We start from the raw sequence: 26524 nt of genomic DNA, 5'->3' as shown, positions 1-26524 counted from the left end.
TTAGGTTGTACATGTAGACCTGCTATTTTTTTTAAATTGTTTAGACAGATGGTCAAACAATATCAGACATATAAATATTAAAAAAATATAAATAAAAGTGACTATTTGTGAAAATAAATAGTAATTATATCCATTTGTGGTGCATTTTGGTGTGCCAACACTCACAACCTGGGTATTAAGCCATCAGTTTTGCAGTTAATAGACGGGTCTCTGTATGGCCACAGTCAAACTGCAATTCAAGAGTTAAACTGCTTCTTTATCAGGATGTTACGATTGCTATTAGATGACATTAAACTCTAAATGGTCGAGCACTCCTGTCTGCTTTTGTATATTACAGCATGTCATGTGAGATAAATTTCATCCTTTGACACACCTTCTTCCTTTTCTTTTGTCCCCATCACCATTTACTTTGATCATGTGTACACCAGTGCATCTTTTTAAAAATCGCTGTTGCACAGACTGCGCTTTTTTGGTGCATGTTTCTTCAGTTGTTTTCCTGCTTGCTGGCCTGCTTGGCTCTCATGGCATTCTGCGTGACTGTAGACAGCGACGATCCGGTCATGCTTGCTGTCTCCACGATCTCGATGTCCTTACAGGTCAAACAGGCCACCAGCTTCTGACGAGAGGCGCTGCGTGCAAAGAAGAAGTCATGGGACATCCCTGCCAGTATGGCGCCAAGCACCGGCCCGATCCAGTAAACCTGCAGGTGGGCAATAGTGAGGTATTTTCATGGTAACTAAATGATCTAAGACAAATAGAGGAATCCATTAAACTGAAGTACTGTTAGATTTGACATTATCACCTCCACCAGTGAGGTCATGCGATTGATCTGGCTTGTTTGTCTGTTTTTAAAAAGATTACTCAGAAAGTTTTTGACACGTCTGCATGAGGACCAGAGATGAGGACTGCCCTGAATTAGAAATGACCGGTCATCAGACTTAATAAAGATGCAGATCCAGGTATTTCTCCATAAATGCTTTACCAATGCAACTGTTGGAGCTTCATATATAGAAATCAAATCATCTTGAAATTCTCAAGAAAATTTCACAAACTCTTCCAGATCCAGATGTCCTTCTGGATACAGGGAATCATTTCATGTGTGGTGAGGGATGCAGTTTCTGCTCTTGTTAGATTTTAAAAGCACACTTCCATGGATCAGTTCATTGTTGTAGTTGATTAAGTTTGAGCTACTTTTAGCTGTTTTATCCACCCTGTAGTTTGGTCTCATCACAAGATAGATCTAAACTATGCTGAGCTGATTAACAGAAGAAACAAATTTTAAAAATACAATAAAATTCTGCAAATGTTCCTTTCTTTCTTTAAATGTCTAATTTTTTATCTTATGATGTTTAAAAACAAAAATATCTCCTATGAAACAACTTAAACTCCAACTCCATTCTTTATTACAAAAAAATCTTTTAAAATATATGACCATTTTATAAGAGCTTAATCTGAAAAGAAAAAAATAACAATAGCAAACAATAGTTAAATATTTGTCTTATAGTGTAGCAAAAAATCAGAATCAGAAAATAAGTTCTTCAAATTGAACCCATGTGAATGTAGAAAATTTTGTTGACTTTACTTATGTTGCACTAAAAATCATGTCTTCATAACTTTTGTACACTGACCAAAAATCTGTGTTTAAAAAAAGATTTCGGATTTTGGATTTCTGTCTCACCCAGTGGTCTTCCCAGAAGCCTGTGATGATGGCTGGACCCAGCGAGCGGGCGGGATTCATACTCGCGCCAGAGAACCGAGCCTGAAGAAAAACAAACAACATCACAATAAGGCTTTTTGTTTTTCTACATGAGGATGTAGCTTTTAATGTAGCTTTAAGATTTAAAGACATATATCATAATAATTAAAGTAAAAAAAATGTTATGGCAAAAGGAACACAACAACCAATCAGGTCTTTTGCTTAAATAAAAGTGATTTTAAATAACATAAAAAACACTTCTGAAGGTATTTAATGTGTAAGTTGGTAAAAAGTGCAATGGATTCTTTATTTAACACCTTAAATAAAATCAAATGTTGATTTAAAAGCACACTTCCTCATGTCGATTATATTTTAGTTCCGTTTTTCTCTGGTTTGGTTGTTTTTTGTTGCTCTTCTTTAAAATTGATCACACTTCCTGTAAAACTAGTTCCACTCACATATTTAACTGAGATATCTTTTTTACTGTGTCAGTGTGACAGAAAGCAACAAAAGTTCTGGATTATGTATATTGAGAAATCCAACCCACAGTGGCTCTAGCAGTGGAAAAAAAATACAAATAATACACTATAGGCGTAGAAGAAGCTCATCTCACCCCTATCAGCACACCAGCAGTGTGTGCTAGTCCAATGGCCAGGTTTCCTGGTTCTGGGCTCTCCCTCCTTCGCTGGTCCTCCACTGAGAAAACGGTGAAGACCATCTGGAAGGTGCACAAGACCTCGATGCCCAGAGCCTTGGCTGCATTCAGCTCTAAAGGTACCTGGGTGAGGTGCGAGAAGAGTAAAAACATGTTCTATAAAGATGCAAATTATTATTAGTATTTTTTTTTAAATAGCACACATACATTCTAGGAACTGACCCTGTTGACAAAGTGCTCTGCTGTGGTTTTAAACGGCAGGGCCAGGTACAGGGCCCCAGCTCCTAAGGAGGCCCCCAAACACTGAGCAATGATATAAACGAGGGCCCGGAGAACATCCAGCCGCCGTGTGGCCAACAGAGCCAGAGTCACAGCAGGGTTCACCTGAGCAGGAACACAAGCACACACTGGCATATAAAACTACAGAAAAACAGTTGAAAACATAAACAGCTCGGTGGTCTCACGGTCCCTTACTTTAATGTTTACTCTTAGGTTATCTATTGTAATAGGTCAAATCAATGATCTCCAAACGTTAAAGTGCAAAAAGGAAATATGGATTTATGCAGGTTTGTTTTTTCCTTTCTTGTAACATTTATACCCTCTTACATTTATCAAATGTCCCTTTGGAGGGGAGACAACCATCCGAGGTTGAAACCCTGGAAATAAAACTACCTAATAGTATATATAAATATATAATTAACTTATTATGAGAAAATTTTTTAACAAATAGGCAATTTAAAATGAGGATGCTCAAGTACGTTAAGCTAGTTATACTCGCAAAATTTCACTCAGGTAGGACTTTAAATGCAGGAATTTTACTTGAAGTATTTTTTTAAATTGTCCCTTTCGTACTCCTATTCACTTAAATGAAAACAAGTACTTTGAAAGAGTTTCTGTCAAGTTCAGTTCGGAAAGAAAAATGAAAAACAACATGTTAAAATGACATAATTACCTGTGCCCCACTTATTTCTCCAAAACAGTGTCCCAGTGCTACAATCACCACACCCACTGCCACCGCTGGATACAGGGGTCCTCCAGGGGCATCTCCAGGGCCTGGCACAGAGGCACCCAGCACAGCACTCACCAACACCAGGGTGCCGAGGAGCTCTGCCAGCATGGCGTGCCAGAATTGCCGACTACGTAGCTCCTCATAGAAAAGGGATGTAAACAAGTTGGGATTTAGCTACTCCCTTAATATATTGTTACATTTTTAGGTAAATAAAAACAGAACACAGGTTAAAAAAAAAAAAAAAAACCTAAAAGATTTTAATCTCAGAGCATGATGAACATGTAATCTCTATGCTGCAAATGATATTATCCATATTTTTCTTTCAAAATATGTCTTAAAAACACTTTCAGCGTAACCAGCTTAATGTTGTTTTGATCCATTTAGTTATAAAATTACTGATTATATTTAAATGTTAATATTCTGTACACACAGCCTAATAATAACGAGAGATTTTTTACTAAAATAGACAAGAATATAACTCCGTCCAATGTAAATTATAACACATTTAAACACTAATACATTAACCTAACATGCTTACCTCACGCCACGTCATTTCAAACCCAACAAGCAGGTTTATTCAGGCGGTTTTCTGTTGGTCGGTCTCTCTGTAACTGGTGGTCTCTGAGGGCTTCAAGGTTCCTACTACCTCCCTGATTAACTTGTAGAGTGTGCGAGAGGTCCTTTGATGAGAACAGCCTCCTCCCTTTCCCTCTCTCTCTCTCCTCCTCGCCCTCTCCTTCTAGTGCACCTCAGGCCTTATCAAGTGATGCACACACATCAGTCCATTTGCATATTTTACTCCAAAACATTCACTGACCTTCACTACTGTAACAAATCTTCAGAGAACTACGAGGAGCATTTCATGGATTTACTAACTGGAGTCACTTTGGCCAGTATAGAGAGGACAGTTTCCAGATAACTCACATTCACAGCTGGTTCATGTATCGTGTAGTGGTTTAACAGGCAAAAGACCCACTGGTTTGATCCCAGGAGGAGACCCAGATGCCTGGCATAAGAAAGCTGTCAAATCAAACATGCAGTCCTACCTGCTGTAGCGACCCGTTTATATTCAGTTTATATCTTGACATGAAATGCAGGCCTTCAAAGACAGGAAGAATGATATAAAAAAATGTAATAGTCCTGAAGACAAATTGAACTAAATTTTAAGTCAATTTAAGTCACGTTTCTTTATTATGGACATATACCATGAAAAGTGCAAAACAGAGGTGGTAAAAATAGGACCAGAGGGCCATAACAAACCTGCAAACAGTCCCAATCCAGTCCACTGGATTCACAGCAGAGTGAAAGTTTTACAGGAAAGTATTAAATATTTATCAATAAATCTATTAAAAATGAATCAATCAGTTTTGAAAATTAGTTTAATCATAAAGTAAAATACTGTTCATTTTTAGTTCTCCAAATTGTGCTATAAACGTAGATGTAACAGAACATTTAATGACACTATAAAGTGAATGTGAAAGGTTGAAACCATTCAATGAAAAAAAATTATATATTATAAACAGTATAAGAAATAAGTCATACATTTGTGACCACTTTCTTTTTTTGTCATGTATTGATTTATGGACAATATTAATGTAATATTGACCTGCAGACTAGGCAGTCCACAAATTCACAGAGTTATGGGATCAAAAGCCAAAACCTTTGGCACAGATATTTAACTGATGATCCCCTAACCCCTCTAGTGCCACAACATTTTTTCATCCCATAGGCTGTGGGTTTTCCAAAAAGCCTGTAAGCATATCTATTCACTGGTTTATTAGTTGGCTTGTTTTCCTCACAGGGAAATTGTGAATCCCACCTGAAAGCACGACCTGCTTCAGCCTCCATTTACTCAAATGAGAGCTGCAGCTTTCTAAATAAACTTCATGTTGCATCAAGTAAGACTTGAAATTAGCTCCTGAGACCTAAAAACATTGTTAAGGTATTTACTAAGGATATGGACAAGGGAACTAAAAGTCTTATCTGTAAAAATTACTTTTATACAACCAGACTTCTTTTTGTAACCAGAGTTGCCCCCTGCTGGCCATTTGAGGAACTCACTTGGCTACACCTTTCACACCTGAAACCTATATCTAGCTTATAATTTGAAATATTTGTGTGTTTTATATTTATCTTGAATGTAAAAACACTGACATCATTATTATGTGTTTATGATAATTAGAAAAGAGCCATTTCTGTTACGATGATCATGGTAACATTGTCACTGTCACCATCTCAGCATGCTAACATTAGCGCTCCTTTTACAGAGCACATTTTAAAAGGGCTGGCTGGCATGCTTATTTCCTTATTAAAATACATTTGTGCAACAGCATGACAGATACATTCAACAGTGGAAAAATTACCACAGGATACAAGTGTTTTTGTTCCTGCTTTCTCCTGTTCGATGACCTGCGTTAGCGTGTTCTGAGCACCTGAAAAACTTGTGAAGTTCAGCCTTTATATCAGCTTTAGAAAGACCCGATTAGTGACAAGAGCACCAAGAAAACACCAAAACCTTTGCCTGTTGGTTTATGCATGGCATTGGCTCAGTGGATAAATATGTGATAAACGCTTTTCCTCCTGGAAGGAAATTTGGGTTTCAAAAGGCTCCAATGTGAAGCAGAGTGACTCTTTCCATCTTATGCAGCAGCATATTTACAGGTTAAAGGTGCAAACAAATGCCTGCTGTTTTGTTGACACTATACCCAAAGATCTCAGATTTGATGCCGGCAGGCTCAGGGTTTTTGTTTTTTTTCCCCTCCTCTACATACTACTTGTGAGGTACCGCTCTGATCACCATGGGGACAAACCCTTTCATGATGCTGTTGCCATAGAACCTATTGAGATGCTGCGTCTATGCACTCTTTTTATTTTCGCTCTTTGATATGAAACACACACCAAAGCAGACAGAATTCTTCGGTTTACGTCAAAACTCAGATTAATCACCTCTCTGATGCTTTTTTCCTTTCTTTCTTTTTCTAACATGCTATTTTTTAGTTCTTTTTCATTTAGAGTGTCTAAATGTTTGGAGTCCAATCTGATTTTCCTGATACCTCCAGGCATCAAAAGCCTTCAAATCTGGCAAAGTGAGTCCAGAATGAACTGGTTGGGCAGGTGGGGAGGGGGAGTGCTGGTGTGCCCCATTATGTTGTGGATTACCCCCTCCTCCCTACAGCAACTGTGTAACTGTTATCCCCCCTTTTGTGGGGCTAAGCCCAAATTTGTGGAGCAGGACGGGCGGAGGGCGCGCTGGAACCCGCTGGCGTGGGGAGTTTTCAACCCCCCGCCCATAGTGCTGACACTGACACAATTTCACATACACACCCACATATACGCGCTCATACAAAGTGCAAGCTAAGGGATTTGGGAGTGAGGGGTAATGGGAAGAGATGCTCTAAGAGACACAATATACAAATTTTTACATTTTAACTTTACTACACACATATTTTTTGTCTTTAGATGCTTCCCAGATGAAAGTGTAAAATATCAATCTTTGCAAGCAAGTGTTCACTGAACTCGGATCTTTTCTACTGCAGAGCAGCTGGGCCTGATGGCAGGATGTTTTCAACAGCATGTGCTTCAGACAGGACTCTCCAGGGAGCTGCACAGTCCAGCAAGAAAACACTTCAGCAGTTCCAAGCCCTTCTTCACTCTTATATTGCATGTAGAGTAGGCTTTACGCTTCTTTTTTTCCCGTTTGTTTGGTTAATCCCCAAAATTTAAGTAAGCCTGATATGGGCAAGCCTTTCAGCACACTCTCAAAGAAATTAGAAATACTGGTGTCAAAGCAAACTAAAGTGGTGATGCAGAAATGTTTTGATTCCATCAAAAACATACCACATATTTCAAATATGAAACCTTCAACTGTGTGCTGGTATGCGGTTCACAGTGTGTGGTATCATCCATCCAGTGTTTGTATTATCTGCTTAGCTTTCTGTGAGTGGTTGAGTCAGAGGGGAAGCAGTTGTTTGGCATTAAAGGTTATTTATATGCATTCAGGCATGTAGAGATGGTCAAGATGACCTGCTGAAGTTCAAAATGAGCACTGAATTTGGAAGATGCGCAATTTAAGTGATCTTATGGTTTTTGGTACAAGACGAGTACGTCTGAGATTTACAGAGAATTGTCTAAAACGGAGAGAATGTCCAGCGAGCGGCAGTTCTCCGGGTGAAAATGTCTTGGTGATGTCAGTGGAGAATGCCAGACTACTTGCTTTAACGTTTTTTGGTCGGATGAGTCTCAATTTTTGCTGCAACATTCGGATGGTATCATCATGTCAACATGGAGCAAAATCTCTGAGGAATGTTTCCAGCACCTTGTTGAATCTGTGACATAAAAAATTAAAGCAGTTCTGAAGTCAAAGCGGGTACAACCCAAGAGCAGCGCTTTCCCCAAGTATTACAGCAAAGATATTCAGCAATGGTTTGAAAAACATGAAGATTACAATTCAAAAATCTATTTTCAATCGAACATTAGCAGGATTTACTAGAACTAACCCAAACCAGCAACCCACGTTTGAAAGCACAGGTCATCCCTGAAGGATCGTTGTCCACAGAGGTGTTTTGTCAGGATGAGAGTTTACAAGATGGATGGTTTTAAGATTGGAGCTGTATACCCAACTGCTCGAGTAGAACATATAATAGTCTTTCTATTGAACTTTGCAAGCAGGCCCAGAAGAGCATGGGCAGATCAGAACCTTTAAAACTTTCAGTTAAATAGCCAAACATATCCCCATTACTAGGTAGTTTTTCCAGATTAGGATAAAACTGAAGCACCTGAAGGAAATCGAACAACTGCGGAGTGGGAGACGGACAGAGAAGAGATGTAAGCATCCAGATATAAAGCTCCGTGGAGAAAGGGCAAAACAGAAATGCAGAAATAAGTACTTTCTACTAGATGTGGTTCTTTATTCAACTCACAGTACATTCTACAGATGCACACGTGTTACATCACCTTAATACAACAGAGTCTTGTAATACCTCCTCTTAAAAATGATGAATTGGTCCTAAAAATATAAAGGAACAAATTTAAAGTCACCAAAACTGTACATTATTAAAAAGTCACTTAACACCACATTTGGTTTTTGTCCTTTTTTTTGTTGTTTTTTGAAAAAAACAAAACAAAACAAAACAAAAAAAACACTGTCCCTTTAAGTGTAATAGGGAACATCCACGTTTATTTCCTATCAGCGGTGTTGAGTTCAGTGTAAGAAACAAGTTTAAATAAAACCCAGACTGTGGAGTCATCCTGTCGCCTTCATAGCACACCAACCATGCCGTGCAACATTGTACATTGGCCCGTGTACAGCACAAAAAATATGTATCAATAAAAGGAATGTAAGGTTGAAACCCAGGCAGCACTGTGCCCAGCACTTCATCGTCAGCTCCTTTGCAATTCTAGTCTTTAAAAAGAGAGGATTTTAGCCCACTGTAGCCTTTCAGAAGTGTTCGTGTGGTCAGACGAGCTACAGAAAAACGTGTGTGTTTGCAGGTTTGAAGCTTCAATACACTCCTGTCAATCTTGATTTCATTGTGTGTTCTCGCAAACGGACTATTTAATAAGTGCTTAAAATTACAGTGGCATCCTTTTGGTTGCACACAGTCAGAGACACAGATCAGGTGTAGCTAGCTGAATATTTACTCTTATCAGACAGGAAAGTGAAATAAATAGTCTACGACTGACCGACCAACACTAAAAATCCTCCAGTTCCAGAAACCAGTGTCTTTCACACAGCAGCAGGAGTTGGGTGTGTGTCTGTGTGTTTGTGTGGGACTGTGTGCATGTTTGTGTGTGGTGGTGGAAAAGTGTTTCACGTGTGTGTGCAAGACTTTAAGTGGAGGTTATACAACGTCTACTCATGACAGTCCAGAAACAGATTCCTTTTAGTTTAACTGGCCTTTTCATAAATCATCTAGACATCTCTATAAGGTAATCTGTACACATTCACTACAAGCTATTGCTATTAAATAATCCCAGCTATTGTAATCTTTATATATATTTATATATAGAATATATAATAAAAATATATTGAGCAAAAAAATTACTTCTAGGCATAAGACCACGTTACATTACATTTCCAATGAACAGGTAAGAAATGGCCCAAGCTCTGAAGAGTTTCGATACGTTTAGTCATTGAGTGGTGCTAAGCAGGTCCAGTATCCAGCATGAAGGCTGCAATAGTGTGATCAGTCCCTGACCTTCAGGGTGAGTCTGAGGGCCAAAATACTCAGGGCCTGAGACTGCGTCATCAACCCACAGCGGGGCTTGACCAAAGGCCTTGCTACGACATGGGGCTCACGTGAAAGGACATGACAGGAGAACGCTAACAAAAATGAGGTGCTGAGGTGAAGATGAGGAGACACGGAACAATGGAAGGTGAACAGAGACTCGTTCTCGCTATCTGCGATGGGGAATGGGTACAAGTTCAACCCAGTTCAGCTTTGGGCCCTTAGAAAAAGGTTAGGCCGGTAGAGGAAACAATAACAGACAAATAGCCAAAATCTATACATATATACCTATACAGAGAATACACATAGCTGGAAGAAACTCCAGACAGTCTTAGCAGTAATGGAGAGTGTGCGACTGGGACGGTGAAAGCACCAACAGTCTACAGCCCCACCATCAGCGGGGATCGTCGTAGGCTCCTATTTGTCCTTATTTGAGTAGAACTCCGCCCAGCGGCTCTCAAAGAAACGCCTCATCGAATGTCCTGCCATTCCCACCTCTGACGTGTCTTCATTGAAGAGCTCACAGTTGTTGAAGACCAACTGAGCATCTGCTGCAAATTCCTCGCAGCTGAGGTACCTGAGATGAGGATAAACAGGCAGAGAAGCTTAGAACAAGGGACAAATGATTGGCAGGGATTAAAAATGTCTGAAAAATCCAAATCATTGAACTGTATAAAGTAAGAGCAGTTGATCTAACATCATTGTGATCTAAAGACTCTTGTGCTTTTCCATTCAGTTCTCATATAAGAGAGCGAGAGAGAGAGAAAGACTACCCCCCCACTGCAATGCAGTGAACCCTACGCTTCTTTGCATTAATGAGACGTGCAGCATAATCAGCACTTACCCTCCTTGTAACAGTCTTTCTCTCATGGTGAGGAAGTCCATGGGGTTCTTGATGATTCGGCGGTAACCTGGCACCAGTCGAGGATTGACGGGTTCAAGGAATGGCCAGGCGTCTGCATGAGCCTCCATCTCCATTAGAATGATCCTAGCAGGAATTTTTTTTAAGAGTATTAACACGAATCCCCCGCAATGTAGCTGTCAAAACATCTCAGAAGACTTTAAAATCATATCATGTAGAGCTGGTGCACTCATGGCAGGTGGGACTCACTCGCAGAAGGTGAGGTCGGGTTGGTTGCGTGTTGTCATGCGGCGCCGTTTAGCGCTGCTTCCTTCTCCGGAGTGACGAGAAGATGAGGGAGGTGTCGCCACGTCTTTGTGCCGTGTCGTCATTCCGCCACTGCGTCGTGTTGTCACCTCGTCCTCGGAGCTGTCGTCTTCGTAACGTCTCTTCTTCACCCTGGTGCGCTTTTTGGACAAGTGCAGTGAATCGTCTTCATCCTACAAAAAAAGAGAATATTTCTTAAAACGAAGCAATTTCAGGGATACGATCTTAAGATTGAAAAACGGCTCAAAGTGTTATGACGTCAAGAGTGACAAGAGGAGTTCTGACCTTAGCGACACAAGTGGGACAAAACCAGTCTCCCTCTGGAATCTGGGTGATTTTAGGCCGCAAGCAGTACATGTGGCAGCCACGATCGCAGCCGTCGCACAGCAGCAGGCACTCATCATTGTCTCCCTTCTTGCAAACTTGGCAGGTCTTTAAAAAAAAGAAAAAGAAAAAAAAAAAAGAGAGAAGCATTTATCCCATAAAGGTTAGAAACCTTAGGAGTTTGAGAAGAATCTAGTGAAATTAAGTCCAACCAGGCATTTCTAAGATTTCTTACCACTTTAGTCACAGATCTCTCCCAAGCAATGGCCTTTTCCAACTGAAGTAAACACAGACACAGCTGGGGAGCACTACGGCAGCGGTCTAAAGCCTGACGCCATGTCCGCAGTCGAGATGTGATTTCACTTTCCAGACTGGAACAGAAGAAAATTAGTTAACCCAAAAAAAGAGAAAAAAGTGTACCATATGAAATGTAGGATTCATTTGTCCCATTTAGTCCAGGTTGTTTTCTCACCTAATGACATCCATGGGATGCTCCTCTCCAGGTGTGGGGGTGAGAGGAGCGAGGCGCATCACTTCTGCGGGGTTCCAGAGCGGCTCCTTCAGGTAGCGTCTCTCGATGTTTCGCTCGAGGTTGGCTAGCCGCAGCACGCCCAGGTCCAGCGGGTGCGTGGCGATTCGCGGCAAGCCAGACCACTCCTTCTTGGTTCGCACGATCCAGTCGTCACGTGGGTCAGCGTCATGTTCGTAGTATTGGAGGTCATCGCGTGTGGAGTCTGGATCTGGGATTGTGTAGGGCTTAAAAGAGACAGAGACAGGAGGAATTTAAGTATCAGTGACTGACTTTAACACACATCGGGTTTCAACAGAGGAAATGTGTTATCAGTGTTTTAAGGTTTACCTGAAATTCGGCCATTGGTGCATCTGTGGTTGTTTCAGCATCGGTCATAGCGCTCTGAGGAAGTGCCTTGAGAAAAAAATAAAAAAAATAAAATAAAATAAGTCTTACTACAAAAAATAAAAAAATCTACATGCACATTCGTTTTAACTTAGATACTTTTCTTGTTGCCATTTAAAGTTTACGCATATTCAAACCTAAAGCTGCATCCTGGAGCATTGTATGAATTCTTTGACAGCAGAGACACACACAAAGCAGGGATATCGAGGTCTGCAGAGGATATGAACTTCTTGTGCAAACATTTCCTGCTTTTATTTTCTTTAAATCACATTAATTCACTCCTGTTAAAGCTTTAAAAATACAGAGTGGTTCTGTTTTATTGTGTGGTTTTAGTTGTGATTTTCTACCTTCAAATGGAGGTCAGCAGCAATAACCCGCTGTTCCAGGTCCTCCACCCACTGTAGTGCGCTGATATCTGTCTCCATTGCCTTCTCCTGCACTTGCCAGGGCTGCTGCAGAGCCTCTAGCAGAGCATCCTTCTCTTCTACCTTCAACTCAAATATTGGGTCTAATTGGATGAGAAAATCTTAATGAGAACAAATATGGCACATTATGGGAAAGCTCATAATGATCCAGTTAACAACATTCACCGTTAATAGGTTTGGTGCATATCTCGGCCAAGCTCTCCATGTGTTTGGCTAAATGCTTATGGAGCACCTTCTCCCTGATGCCTCTTGGATGGAGGGACTGCAAGGTGATATACAGTTCCTCTGGAGTCTTGATCCACCACCAGCCACGCACCATTGCTGGAGGGGGAAAGAAAAAGAAGCAAAAAACATGATTAGTGTTATAAAACTTACACAACACATTAAACAAGTGAAAAAAGAAACCACAAACACAGGAAGAGTATGTCACCCCAGAAAACAGTGAAAACCACAGAAATCTTCATGCATATTTATGGAACTCAAATAATTTCCGAGGTAAAACTGATACATTTCAGTACTTACATGCTGGGATAGGCTTGACCACGAGCTGTGTGAAGTACTGCTGTTCAAGCTCCTGGAAAACTGAGTTTGGTGGGCGGCCGCGGCGTTTTGCTGCAGCTCCACGGGGCCCTCTGCGGGCAGGACTGCTGCCTCTGCTGCCTCTCCTTCGCCTGCGAGCTGGTCTGGCAGGTGTGGCAGGAGTGGATGGAGCTGGGGGATTAGGAGTTGGAAGGATCTGAGGGTTTGTTGGTGGAGAACTGGCTGGGACAGCACAATCAGGGCCTGTAGCTGGAATGTCCTGTAGTGCTGGTGGTGCTGGAACCACAGGGTCAGCAGGAGGTAGGCAAGGCAAAAGTGGGTCCGGCTAAGAAGGAGGAGATTATTATTGATTTTTACATTATACAGACTGTGCATTGTTGTAATATTAATATACATATTTATTATTATCATTCTGGTGGCTAACCTGCACGAGTGGAGCAGTAAGTGCAGGCAGAGTACTCGGGATCTGCGGGAGAAGTTTGGGGGGTGAGCTGGGTGAAGTGGGCGTCTGGAGCTCAGTCAGAGAGTTATCATCACACGGTTGTTTGGGGAGCAGGTTGAACCACTGTCCTTGCTTCTCTGCCATCTCTTTAACACTCTCCTCTGGTCGATTACCCTCTGGAGCTTCCCCTGCTGATGAGCATGTGCCATTCATCACTGCTTCCTGTGATTGGCTGAGCCAGCTCTGGAAAGCCGCTTGTGTGAGGTCTTGTGTCCCGCTATTTGGTGATCCTGGCCCTTCCTCACTCCGGGACCTGATGCTACTTCTACGCCGCCGGCGGATTTTTGCTGTGCGGAGGTGAAGCTCGACTTCAGGTTTGATTTTCCGGGGACGTCCGCGTCCTCTCGGCCTGCTCATGAGGGATGCAGTGCCCGGGAGGGGATCCTCCTCCTCCGCAGAGAAGTTCTGGGCCTGGCCTGGGGTCGCAGAAGTCGGAGAGGAAGGCAGAGTAGGAGGAGGAGTGGTTGGCAAGGGAGCTTCCTCAACTTTGGGCTCCTTTTTGGGCTCTTTTTTACGGAAGGTGACAGGCACCTCCGCTATAAGGACTTCTCCAGAAGCTACAAGATAGAAGAGTAAGGAAATGCTGACGTGACTACAGACAAGTCGAGGGTTTATAGAGCAAAAATATTGAGGTTCCCACTCAGACTTACTCAGCAGCTCTTCAGGGCCCTCGACAAGAACTCCTCCAAGGTGAGGTAGGGCCAAATATCTGCGCCGGTAACGGTCCTGCCCCAGCAGTATGGCCCGCATGGAATGAGATGACTGTAGCAGCTTTTTACGGAAAAACGCTTGGCGCTGTGGAGGATTAAGAGCAAAGGAATATTTAATATTAAGCAACAAACATGTATACAGCACTGTGCCTGTGTCATATCAGCTTTACCTTAGTTAGCTTATCTATCTGCCTTTCAAGCTCTGGAATGCTAGCATTGGTAGGGCTCTCGCTCTGCAGCAAAGAAGGAGTTCAATTAGTCTCAAGTGCATGCATGATCGTGCTGTAGTTAAAACAGTAGAGCTGAAACATACATCACTGAGTTTGGGTTCTTCTTTGCGTGCACGGCGGTTCCCTCTCTCAAGGATTACACCATTCTCCTCCAGGCTGAGGTTCTCCTCCTCAGCTACTCTGGCACTACGCCTCCTCTCCTCAAAACACAGCTCTTCCTCTGAGCGTCCTGTACGACGTGATAGCGCCGCCTTCAGTCTGGCAGGAGGAAAACAAGTCCAACATTTAATACTGCTTGGATAAGTAGCAGAACTCAAAATAAGCGTTTGAAAACATTGATCTTACTTTCGGAGTTTCCCCTCAATGATCCACTTGTTCTTCCTGTAGGTTGTCATATTCTCCACTGTGTTGTCAATATCACTGAAATTTAAAACAAACACTGATCTTACTGTTTCTTGAGTAAACTCTCCCTTTAAGCAGTCTTAGAACGAGTAATCATCTTGAACATACTTGATCACAGTGTTACTGCTGTTAAGCTCTTCCACAAGGAAACCCAGTATGGCTGCCTTGGTGTCAGGAGGCAGGGCATGAAATGGTTTGGTTCTCAGGGTGTTGCACACTTCTGTCTCATAGCCATGAGCTTCCAAAAAGATGCGAAGTACTTCTGAAACCGTGCTGCGGGTCAGCTCCAACTCAACCAGCTTTTCCCCAAGGATCTTTACCGACTGGAGATTAAAGAAAAATTAAGATTAACGGGTTTCCGCCACATACCAAATTTCTTTAATAAGCAGAATGCTTGAAGTGTATCACACACACCTGATAATACGATGGTAGGCCTGGATCATGTAGTGCAGCCTCCACCAGCTTTATCAGTAGATCCTGCAGCTCTCCTTGGCTGTCACCCAGGCCCAGGAGGCCTTCCTGCAGGGTAGCAAGGCTGGGGATGTCCTTGGGTATGTTGAGACCGATCACCTTTCCATAACCGTGTAAGAACTCTACCACAGCCAGACAGTGTGCAAAAGCTGTTCCAGAAAGCACCACACCAGGAATACGGGACAGCTCTGGGAGGGGCTATTGAAAACAAAGTTCAAAGGTCACAAAACAACTGGAATCAGTTTTTACATCAAAATTAAAAAAAAAAACATTTTTTAAAAAAGGGATTAAAATTAAAACTCACTTTGTGATCAGTGAGACACATATCCTCTGTGGGCTTCTTCAGCTCTTCGGCTATCAACTGCTGCCTCTTCCGCTCCTCCATCCGTCGCTGGGCCTGTGCTCTCCGCTCTGCTGCCCTCTTAGCAGCCAGAACAGCCTGAGCTGCAGCCTCTGCCTCCGCCTGAGCTTTAGCCAGGGCCTTGGCTTTACTCCGAGCCCCCAGCACCCTCTTACCCTGGGCCACCCTGTCCGTGTCAGTCTGCTGAACCGGTGGGGTGGGCTCAACCTTAATTGACCTCCTCCGGCCGAGATTCTTAGGCTCTGCAGCAGATTCTGATGCCGGCTGTGAAGCCTGTGGCGCTGATGGGTCAGTTGGTTCAGCCTTTGCCTCTAGGTGCTGGGCCTCTTGCTCGAGCTAAAACAAAAATGAATAAAATAAAATAAAATAAAATAAAAACAAAATGATGAAGAGGTGAAGGTGATAAAGATGTGCGTCTGAGGACACGAGTGTTAAGTATTTTTCTTTACCTTCGCTCTCTTTTTTTCATCTCTCATTTTCTTAATCTTTGCATCCTCCCTTCTCTTCATTCTTGCCTAAAAATAAATAAATAAATAAATGAATAAACGGCACCAACAAAATCAGGATGATAAATGAATAGTGTAACAGATCAGGATTACAATAAATTTGATCTACATACCTTTCTTTTCATTTTCTTTTTGATTTTTGCCAATTTCTCCTTTTCCTCCTCTGTGAGAGCTTCTATTTTTAAACACAGGGAATTAAAAATTATTTAGTCACAGTAGAAAGGCTGAGTTTATATAATGAGCAAAGACATTTCGCCCAACTTCTTTACTCACCCTTGGCCTCAAGTCGTTTCAGCAGCTTGGCATCAACTTTGCTAAGGAAATCAATCATCTTCGGTTTAGGAGGTCTACCGGGGCGACGGACCTGTCCTCCCTTTACCCCACGAACCCTGCGAGGTTTTTCTTTATCGGGATTTGGAGGTCGACCACGCCGACCAGTGATGGCCATGATCATAGAGGGAACTTCCTCATTAGCCAGAAGGACCCACTTCACACCCTATAAAACACAGAGAAAACAGACTTTCAAAAACAATTTTCCTCTATTTTTTTAAAACATTTTTAATACCTAAAGTTTAACTGTTGAGTATTTGAATACTTTATATTTCAAATGTAAAAATATACAGACCTCTGGAGTTTCTCTCTCTTCGTAGAAGTCTCCAACAGGCATGCGTGGACTGAAGCTGAAGTGTTCTCGCGTGACCACACTGTCTGTGTGTTTCTTCAAGTACTGTGTCATTAAGTAATAAAGACACAGCCGGAGAAGAATGAGACAAAAATACGAGTTTTAACATAATATAAAACCATAAATGAGAAGACCAAGATTTTAAGAGTTTCAAATAACTTTTTAAGAATAATTTAAAAATTCTGGGAAATTCACCTTGACAATTTCTGGAAACTGTTTCATCCTCCTTCCACAAGGAGTATAGTACCAAGTTTCGCCCTTCATCCGGTTCTCCATTTTCTTCACACGAATCTCTCTCTTCCAACTACAATTAAAACAGCGTTGATCATTACAGTCCTGTCATACATTTTTCCAACTAATTTAAGGATATTTTTGTAAACAACAAATATGAATTTATCATCCTTCCAGATATACGTCTGGTTTAGTTTGTTTACATCTAGGTTTCCATGGTATCACATTTGGCTAGTATGGACAAAACCTCACTGAAAAATTAACAGTGTTAATGAAGACGTTTTTATAATAATTTAACTTGACATCAGTTATTAAAGCTTCAGCAAAGATAAGTGTGCTCACCAAATCCAAATAGCGCTTCTGTTATGTGAATATTTGACTGTGTTGACTTAGAATTTTTTTATATGACGAGTTCTGACTGAATTTGTGTAATTTAAAAGCTCAATAAACAGTAAAAGGAAACTTTACCCGTGCAGCAGAGGGAACTGGACCTGCTCCTCTGTTGCCACTCTTCGTCTGCCAGATTCACCTGTTCCAACAAACCAAAAGTTTACCATCAAACTCTTAAACGGTGACATCTTCTTTCAACAAAATGGCCTTTTCGTTACCTGCAGTGGAGCTGTCGTCGTTTTCATCAGCATCATCAGCAGCTGTTTCTGCATCTTGTTTCTTCACCCTTTTCATCTTCTTGGGTTTCTCGACTGCTGCACTGATAGATGAAGCGTTGGCCAAAACAGCGTCAATCGTGGCTGTTATTGGATCAACCTCTTCTGTGGAAGGCCCAGCCTCCCCAGATGTTTCGTGTGCATCAACCTTAAGAGACTTCTTTCTCTTTCTGCCCTTAGCTGGCTCCACATTAGTCCCTTCCTGTTCGTTAGACTTCATTTTCTCCACCTTTGGGGTTCGACCCCGAGGCTTCAGCTGGACCTCCTCTGGAGCTGAACACAAAAGAGAAAAAAAAATTGTAAGGTAAAATCTAATACTATTAGAATAGCATTCTGTTGAAGTCAGACTGTTAAATACCTGCAGGTTTAATCCATATTGCCTTAGTAGTTCGAGGTTTGCGTGGTTTCCCTGGGGTTTTCAGATTTCCTCCGGCAGCTGGCAAAGTCTGATCAGTAACTTGTTGGAGTGGGTGTACAGCAGGGCTCTGTGCTGGGGTACTGAAGGCGATGAAGTTCTCATCTCTCATCTTGAAACTTGGTGGTGTCATTGTGTCATCGGCAGCGATTTTAGTATTAATGCCTCCAGATGAGTCTGGTGTATCATGTCCTCTGGGATCCCAGCCTGCTTCAGGTCCTAAGAATGAACAGAGCTCAAGACTAAGTAAGTGATGTTAGGCGTACAGTTCCAACAGAGAAATGAATATTCTGATAAAGAATAATACTCTATTATTTAAACTGAAAACTTTTTCCTGTCAAATGATGCCATACTAGTCTTAATGATCAGAAAAGAAATAACTGTACCTTGCTGAGATGACACAAAAGAGTGTGTGTTGGACACATCACTCGAATCAACAGGAGGCTCTTCAGTCTGAGAGGTGTTGTCTAGAGAAGACTCCAGCACTGATTCTCCTGTAATTTCGCAGCTGTTCCTGGTTTCTTCTGCTTCTGATGTCTCTCCTTCCCTGGTGGAGTCTAATGTGTTGTCTCTGGAATCTTCCACAGAAAAGCTGCTATCTACAGAGTTCTCAAATATACTAGATGGCTCCTCTTCTGCGCAGGAAGTGTTGTCAAACTGAGAATTGCCCTTTCTCACGTGAAAGCTGTTGTCAAAGTGAGTCGAGTCCTCTATGCATGAGCTATCACCGCCTAAAAGAGAGGTCTTTTCTAAAGTAGAGTCGACACTGATTCCAGAGGGGGTGTTACAGGTTGAATTGCCGTCATACTGAGAGGCCGGATGCGAAGAGTTTGCAAAGCTTGTCCTGCTAAGGTGTGGAGACTTTCTGAGAGGAGCTCGGTCTATCGTGCAGTCCTCTGCTGCCCAGCCATCACTTGGCATGTGGTGATTTTCAGAATCTGTTTGCCCATTCTTGGGCTTTTGATCAGGAGCGAGTGTGGTTTGTAAAGTTTTCCCAGGAAGCTCAGAGACGGATTTGGGTGGCTGACTTTCAGATTTATGACTCTCAGGTGCTTCCAGCTGTGACATCCTTACCAGGCCTGAATCAAGCAAAGGGAGGTGTTCCTCTGCGTTTTCATTTCTTTTATCAGCTAGTGCTTTCCTATCCTCACAATGGCCACGGTGCTCAGACTTGGAAGGTGACTGCTTTAGCACACAAGGAGGAGCGGTGTTAGGAGGATGTCGCTCAAGGTCAGAACTTTGGACCACTCCAGAAGATGTACCCGTTACAGGAGGCACAGACACCAAGGCAGGAGGGCTGGGCAGGGGTGCAGTCCTGGAGGCTTGAGTGGTTAGAAGAGGTAGGGTAGACAGAGGTCTCACTGTAGGACTTACATGGTCTGTGATCGAGGGCAAATTCATGCCTCCTGGTGGTGATGAAGCAATGGAAAGACCCGAATCAACAGCTTGAGGAGTGTATTTCTGACCCTGCAGTGTGGATGCTGGTTCACTGCCAACTAGAGGAGTTTTTTCCACTGAAGAGGGTGATGCAGATGGTAATGAGCAAGGGCCAGGTGGTGTTAAGGTTGAAGGTCCCGATAAAGACATCTGAGATGGAGCTAAACCGCCAGATGAGGAATTTGCAGCCACAGAGTCAGAAATCAGTTTTGGGGGTCCAGGCTTTTCATGCTGACCTCCAGATGCATCAGAGAAACGTAGTGGCATCGAAGGTGGCTTAGATTCTTGAACCATTTGCCTCTCAACCAACAAGCTGGGTGCAGAGTAAGCAGATGCAGACACTATGGAAGGAGGCGACTGTTGTACAGGAGGTCCAGAAACAGTTGCAGGCTTTTGATGAAATGCAGACTCCAATGATGAAGAGACTGGAGGCCCTGAAGAAACTGCTGCAGGTCTAGACAAACTATCAGTCGAAGCAAGAGGTGTAGACAGCTTTGAAGGTGATACAGGAAGCGATGAGGTGGATGAAGACCCCACTAACAGATGCTTGGATCCTGCAGGTGATATATCACTCATGCCAGGAGGGGGAGGCCTGAAGCCTTGAACCATCAGGGGAGGAGAAGAGAGCCTGGGAGCAGCTGTTGGAGATGGGGCAAAGGATACACTGGGAGATGTTGATATTTGTGGTGACGTAGATTCTACATCAGGAGACGAAATTATAGTGGGTCCAGCCTCAGATGTAGGAGACCCAGAGAAAGCAGGAGCTGCAGACACCTGAGGTGGTGTTGAGGACTTGGTTAAAGAAACAGATGTATTTGCTGTAGCCACAGAGAGCTGCGACTGAGGAGGTGGGTTAACAGCTGGATCTCTGACTGGGGAAGACATTTCTGGGCGCTGAGCTGCTGGCTGTTCCGAAAGCTGACGATAATCACTCGGAGGACCCACATGAGTAGCAGGAGGTTTGGATTGGTGACTATCAGTCTTGGGTAGCCTCTGGGCAACAGGTGACCTATCACTGCCGTTGTAGCTTGTGTCTACCTCCCTGACAGTTTCCCTCGTATGCCCTAAAATAAGGAGGGGAAAAAAAATAACAAAACTGTTAATATAATGCGAAACTGTTGTACACTGAAACACATCATTTTTATTCTCATACTAAACATAGATACTGAAAATAAAAATAAAAAATTCATTTTGACTGATCAGACATTAAATTCCCTTAGCAAAGCATCTGAGATGTACCACATAGTCAAACATTGGCACCTGCTGGTTAAATAATGGCACTGTCCCCAATAATAAACAATGTCAACGAGTGACGTAATACTGAACACTGTATTAACTAAGACTGGAAATATTTTCTGTTTTATTATGAATTAAACACTTGATGATTTATTTATCCTTTTCCAGGAATTAAAAGGTGACTCATTAAATTGCCTTATTTTGTCTAAATGCATTTGGCTTTCTGATTACCAGGACAAAACATCAGCTGTTTCTCTTGGTCAAGTAATCAATTCACACTCAACAACTAACACAGTCTATCACAGTTATTTGTATCACTCAAAAGCTGGCACTAAAATGAGGAAATAGACTATACACAGAAGAGTTTGATTAAATGAGGAAATCAAAGCACTACAGGTCCCAAAACTCTAGAACTAACTAAGTCCAGACAAAAAAGGTAATATTTAATCTTTGCTGAAACTGCGAAAAACAAAAATATATTTAAGGGTCACCTTGCATTGGAGAGGACATCCCCACATTGCTAGAGTGGGGGCTCCGTTCCCTGCTGTGGCCCTTTGGAGATCCACTATCCTGCACAGCTGATGGTGACATCATTTGTGCCGAGGACATCCCCACGGGCAGAGGGCTGCCAGTGCTCCCTCTGCCTAAGCTGTGGTGCTGCGGGCTGCCACGTGGAGGAGTGAAATTCTGAGAAGCTGGGGGCATCATCTGAGCCTGGGCTTGTGGCTGAGTTTGCTGTTGTGGTGGCGGCTGCTGCTGCTGCTGGGGTGATGACAGGGACGGGTGCTGGGGCTGATGCTGGTAATACGGCATCCCATTCGGCATCATGCCGTAATGCTGTGGTTGCTGGTGCTGCTGGTGGCGGTGGTGTGGGAGAGGGTGGGAGGAATGGAAGTGTTGTTGTGATGCCTGATGAGGGGTTGCCTGTAAGGACTGCTGCTGGTGATGCTGTGGTGGTGTAATCCCAGGATGTGCTTGACTCTGGTAGGTCCCATACATGCCATGGGAATTATAACTCATCTGCTGGGTGCCAGGGTTACTCCTGTTCCAGTACTGGTTCCCCGTGAGAGGCATGTTCGCTGGGCCTGCCACAGGGGCCTGATGGGAGCTTTCTATCCCCCCATTCAGCTGGTACTGTCCATGACCCTGGAAGTGGTGCTGTGACTGAGGCTGAACCATCCCAGGTGTAGACTGCTTCTGATGCATCCCATGAGCAGGAGAGTTGCTCACAGCTGGGCCATACTGAGGGTGCCCTCCCCACAAGTAGTCATAGCCCACACTGCTCTGATGGTGGTTGCTCAAGTGTGGATAAGGGGCCGATGGTGGGTGGGAACCAGGGACACTGGATCCGAGTACAGTAGTGACGCCATTCACATTCATTTCGCCATTCATATCTGTTAGTAAGAAATACAAGTTGAAAAAAGCTATAATGGTAAAAATCTGTCTCTGAGTCACTGAGATCTGGGGCCTGTACTGCAAAGCAATTTCAACATACCCAAGACATCATTTCCTTATCTGGCTTCACACTTTGTCAATCAGGCTAAGTGGTCACAATGGTCAATATGGTTACCAACTCCATAAATCAAGCCAGGGTTTCCCAATCTAGCTATGACCATGTGCACATTAAAAGGGTGACAATGGCAGCATTTGACCAATCACCCACAAATCTACTGAAGGTAGAGTACTGATGTTACAAAGGAATAAAATTAAATATTAAAAAAAAAAAGGAGTTTTAACACATAATACAGGCTGAAAGCTGTGTGTGGGCATGTGAGAGAGGAAAAGGATAGTATTAAAATTGCTGTATGAACGTGTGTGCACTTTAAGCGATTTGGTCAGTAAGACTGGAAAAGGCCCAGTATACTAAAAACATCTGGCCTAACTGAAGCAAGAAAGAAAAGCTGGAAAAAATGCTGCGTAAGTTACCAGGCGTTTCATTCTTTAAGACACAGGAAAACTCTGACATCCACATTTCATTAAATGTCAAGATGTGCTTAAGACACTTCTAGCTTTCTCTTTCAACTGCAGCCCAAGTGATGTCAAGTGTTTTGAGAAGAAGGAAGCAGCAAACACACAAAAAAAAATTCAAACCGGTCAGGGTACTTTTTCCTACTTGTAGTTTTTGGAAATGTCATCAGTTTCATGGCTTAGGTGAGCACCGCATAACTATATTAAGGATAATATAAACAAAAAAAACGAAACAAAAAAACATCAGGAATAATAAAGTCTCTCCTGAAAAAAAGGGAAATCTGAGTTTCTTAATTGATGTTCAGCAAATAAAAACAAAAATTTCAGACAGTTTCTAAAACCTGTAGGTCTTTCTCTCCAAAGAAATGCTCTAGTGATGACTTCAAACCTGATGATGTCTTATCTTGAACATAAACCGCTCTAGCAGGTGAGTTCTGCACTATAAGTTACCAAGGTGATATATTCCAAGTTGAACCACAATCCTACCAGTGAAAACCCAGGGTTTTAACCCTGTAGTTCTCAGTAAGAACTCAGTAAGCCCCCTAATCCCACTTTATGGTAAAGGCCACAATTTTTTTAATATAAACAATAAGGTTCATTTTATTCTAAGGTGCAGAAATACTCACTCTTCCCCTGCTGAGGAAAACTCATGGAGGACCCGTTAGTATAAAGAGAATCCCCTGAGGAGAGTTTCAGTCCTGAGTTTGCTGAAGAGTGAGTGCCATAGTTGAAATGATTATTTGAGTCCATCTGAAAAACATCAAAAATAAATAAATAGTTAATTTATTAAATGTATTCATTCAGTCTGCTACCTAATGTTAATCTACAGTATGACGTATGGAAGCGGTGCAGGTACTGAGCACGGGTTAAATGTGTGAGAATCTGCATGACCAAATGGCTCTCAAACATATTATTTAATTCATTTTCGCTTCTTTTCGTGCACTTTTGAAGGCAGTCGACGCTACGTAATGCGTGCCATTTCTTCCACGAAATGTCTTTCCTCGGTGATTCTGGCAGCTGCGGCTTGTGACAGGCAGCACCATTTCGCTCCAACAACAACCGTCAAAATGTCGCAGCCAGCAACAGCAGATGCCAGGCCCTAGCGAGTGTAATGGACAAACGGGATATTACGATAGAAGCTCATCATTACCGCTGATGAGGCACTGCTGCTGCTAACACGAGCTCAGGCTCTTCAGGTCTACAGTGATAAATACACGGCCCAGACACAAACAGTCTGAAGACCCGGCGGCCTCAGCTCAATAACAATGGGAGTGATAATATTTCACACCGTGAGGCCTGGATAATTGTTTTCTACGCCACTCTCCGTTTAAAGGCTCTCTGCAATGCATAAATAGCCCCCAGGACACTTGATTTCCTATTTCAGTAAGGCCGTTGCAATAGCAGGCGTTAGCTTGTCGCGCTAGCTGCGCTCTCAAATGAACAAACCCCCATTTCTACCACTTGCGAGTCAACTGAGCTAACCATTGATAACGTTGGATACAAGTTCAACTCTTCAAGAAGCCATTCAAACAGTTTATTTTAACGTGAAATTCCGTGCGAAAACCCACCCCGCTCCAGTTCCAAGGTTATTTAGCTAAATCATCACAAAAGAGCCTAGCTAACATACGCTAGCCACGTAGCTAACTTAATAGCATCCTTTACGTTTATCCAGAGTAAGCGCTGCGATGTTAGCTCATAGCCGGGTAGCAGATACCGTAACCACGCTACGTTGGATCCATGATGCCCATCAGCGATAGAGAGCTCCGCGAACGAAATAAATATCCGCCGGTCTGCCGGTAATGACCAACATCAACCCCCTCATCAGGCTCTCTAGTTAACAGATGGAGGCGTGCTCCCCTTTTGTTCACGGGCTAACGTTAGCTAGCAGCCAGATGAAGTTACATTGTTTACGCTGCGAGCACAGACAATTTTCACAGAGCATCACGATCCTCCCACACTTCCACCGTCCAAAGTTTCCCCGATATTTCTCTAAAAGCGTGTCCGACCTTTCAGTCCTCGGGTCCCGAAGGCGCAGGTGTCTCTAAACGTTCTTCTTAACGGATGTGCGGCTGAAGATGGCAAGGCGATAAATAATAAACAACTATTCCCCTAACCTTTGGGTTTTAAATTAGCAAACATGGCTGGTGTGGTCCGGTGCAGCCATGATCACAGAACAGAGCGAACAGGAGCAAATGTCCCAACAATAACTACGTATGCATCCGGTTACATTTGTTCACTAAATTTCACAAAAAAAAGTAAATAAATAAAACTAAACAAATAAAAAAATAAACAAGGATATTAAACTATAAATACAAATAGACAAAAGCTCAAACTTAGCAACAATAATAATAATAACTATTATTATTGATAATTATAATAATATAGCAATTATTATTATTATTATCATTAGTCAATACTAACAATAGTATCTGCTATTACAAGTAAAAGAATGAAACCAATAAAACCAACCAAATGCACGTAAAACATGAAAAGTAGTTCCTTTTTATTATGAATAATTCTAATAATTTTATTGCATTATTATTACAGATGCCTAGAATTGAAGCAGCATTAAAGAGACAAAGTTAAAATAATTTACTACATAATTGCTATGGTTAATTGACATATATATTTTGTAATTCTTTTAAATTTATTTTGTTATGTTATTGTCTTTTTATTTATTATTATTATTTGATGATATTTTTTTGTTTTTGCAATTTATATTATCTCTAAGTTGTTCTAATTTAATAATATTAATATATTCCTCTTTTTTACTTGTGTGTGTTGCCTAGCAGGGCTGCTGACATATAATCCTTCCACTATGTAAAGCCATCTTTATGATTACTTTAAATGCTTCTAATTCTGATACTTATTGCTTCAATAGTATGATCGCAATTAGTATGTGCTTGTGATATTTATCATGTGTGAAACGTGTTGGAGGAAAATAAAAGTAAGTCAATCAAGCAATAGCTTCATTTAGAGAAGCATAATTGTTATCATTACATCATCATGGTAAATATTATTATTACAATGTTATTAACCTTGAGCCTTCCAGTCTTCTTGAGTCCTCTAGTGGAAAGTTTCACCAGTCATCGTGAAACACTTTCAGGTCCATATTTGGCCAGTTATCTTTTAGCTTTATCTCAATCTTTATCTTAATTAGCATTCACTTGAAAAACAAAAAAAGATTCAAAGATTATTAACTTTCAGCAAAGTAAGTTTTTAGAAACTTTTTTCCCCTCTTGACGTCGTACTTGTACCACAGTTTTTTTCTCTTCAGTGGGTTTTAATTCACTCATATGACTGCCATGTCTCTCTCTCTCTCTCTCTCATAAACTTTCTGTATATGAGAGCCACGCTTTTATTTTAATGCGCTTCAGGGTGAAAACAGGAAACTCGTGTTGCTTATTACCGTCACCTTCTGCTGAATGACAATCAGTGAGAAATTCAGGCCCGAAGAGGAAGTATGCTAATATTCTGGGCCGAGGAGCCTGAAGGCTTCAGGGTCATAGCGCCGAAATACACAGGGGTAAAAGTTACAGTTACCCCAAATCCTACTCAAGTACAAATACTCCAGTACAAGGTAAATGACGTGTGGGCGTTTTGTATGTTAAAATGATGTAATTATGCGTATCCCATGCCGGCTGATCCCAATACAATTCACTGATGCCCCCTAAAGGTCTTTTATAATATTTCTCTAGTTTAGGAAGCTTCACTGCCATCCACCTCCTTTTCTTTGCAGTAAATTATT

The 26524-nt window shown here is 42.1% G+C and overlaps 2 protein-coding genes across 4 annotated transcripts; both read right to left on the bottom strand.

Annotated features, from left to right (window-relative positions):
- Nucleotides 1-484: 484 nt before the first annotated feature.
- Nucleotides 485-3913, bottom strand: LOC134619503 (aquaporin AQPAe.a). The gene is made up of 6 exons (XM_063465340.1): nucleotides 3899-3913; nucleotides 3304-3498; nucleotides 2574-2735; nucleotides 2310-2474; nucleotides 1679-1759; nucleotides 485-700 (listed from the first exon to the last, which is right to left on the bottom strand). Exons 1-6 carry the CDS (start codon nucleotides 3911-3913, stop codon nucleotides 485-487), a joined length of 834 nt encoding a protein of 277 aa, XP_063321410.1.
- Nucleotides 3914-8254: 4341 nt separating this feature from the next.
- baz2a (bromodomain adjacent to zinc finger domain, 2A) lies at nucleotides 8255-24963 on the bottom strand. 3 transcript variants are annotated; one of them, XM_063465517.1, is made up of 30 exons: nucleotides 24783-24963; nucleotides 23403-23526; nucleotides 21300-22202; nucleotides 18522-20636; nucleotides 18079-18354; nucleotides 17664-17993; nucleotides 17524-17584; nucleotides 17020-17128; nucleotides 16768-16869; nucleotides 16416-16638; nucleotides 16256-16317; nucleotides 16086-16151; nucleotides 15580-15972; nucleotides 15219-15473; nucleotides 14913-15127; nucleotides 14748-14822; nucleotides 14486-14660; nucleotides 14343-14405; nucleotides 14113-14257; nucleotides 13385-14019; nucleotides 12943-13285; nucleotides 12586-12741; nucleotides 12343-12503; nucleotides 11939-12004; nucleotides 11552-11835; nucleotides 11315-11450; nucleotides 11041-11187; nucleotides 10699-10928; nucleotides 10432-10575; nucleotides 8255-10164 (listed from the first exon to the last, which is right to left on the bottom strand). In XM_063465517.1, exons 2-30 carry the CDS (start codon nucleotides 23524-23526, stop codon nucleotides 10005-10007), a joined length of 8154 nt encoding a protein of 2717 aa, XP_063321587.1. In that variant the 5' UTR covers nucleotides 24783-24963; the 3' UTR covers nucleotides 8255-10004. The 3 variants fall into 3 exon arrangements, with proteins under 3 accessions (XP_063321587.1, XP_063321588.1, XP_063321589.1); XM_063465518.1 differs by lacking the exon at nucleotides 24783-24963 and adding an exon at nucleotides 24491-24690; XM_063465519.1 differs by lacking the exon at nucleotides 24783-24963 and adding an exon at nucleotides 24439-24540.
- Between the last annotated feature and the right edge of the window lie 1561 nt (nucleotides 24964-26524).

The sequence above is a fragment of the Pelmatolapia mariae genome, linkage group LG20 (assembly GCF_036321145.2).
Source record: "Pelmatolapia mariae isolate MD_Pm_ZW linkage group LG20, Pm_UMD_F_2, whole genome shotgun sequence".
Lineage (NCBI taxonomy): Eukaryota > Metazoa > Chordata > Actinopteri > Cichliformes > Cichlidae > Pelmatolapia > Pelmatolapia mariae.
The sequence above is the reverse complement of the archived record's forward strand: the minus strand, read 5'-3'. Positions and strand labels throughout refer to the sequence as shown.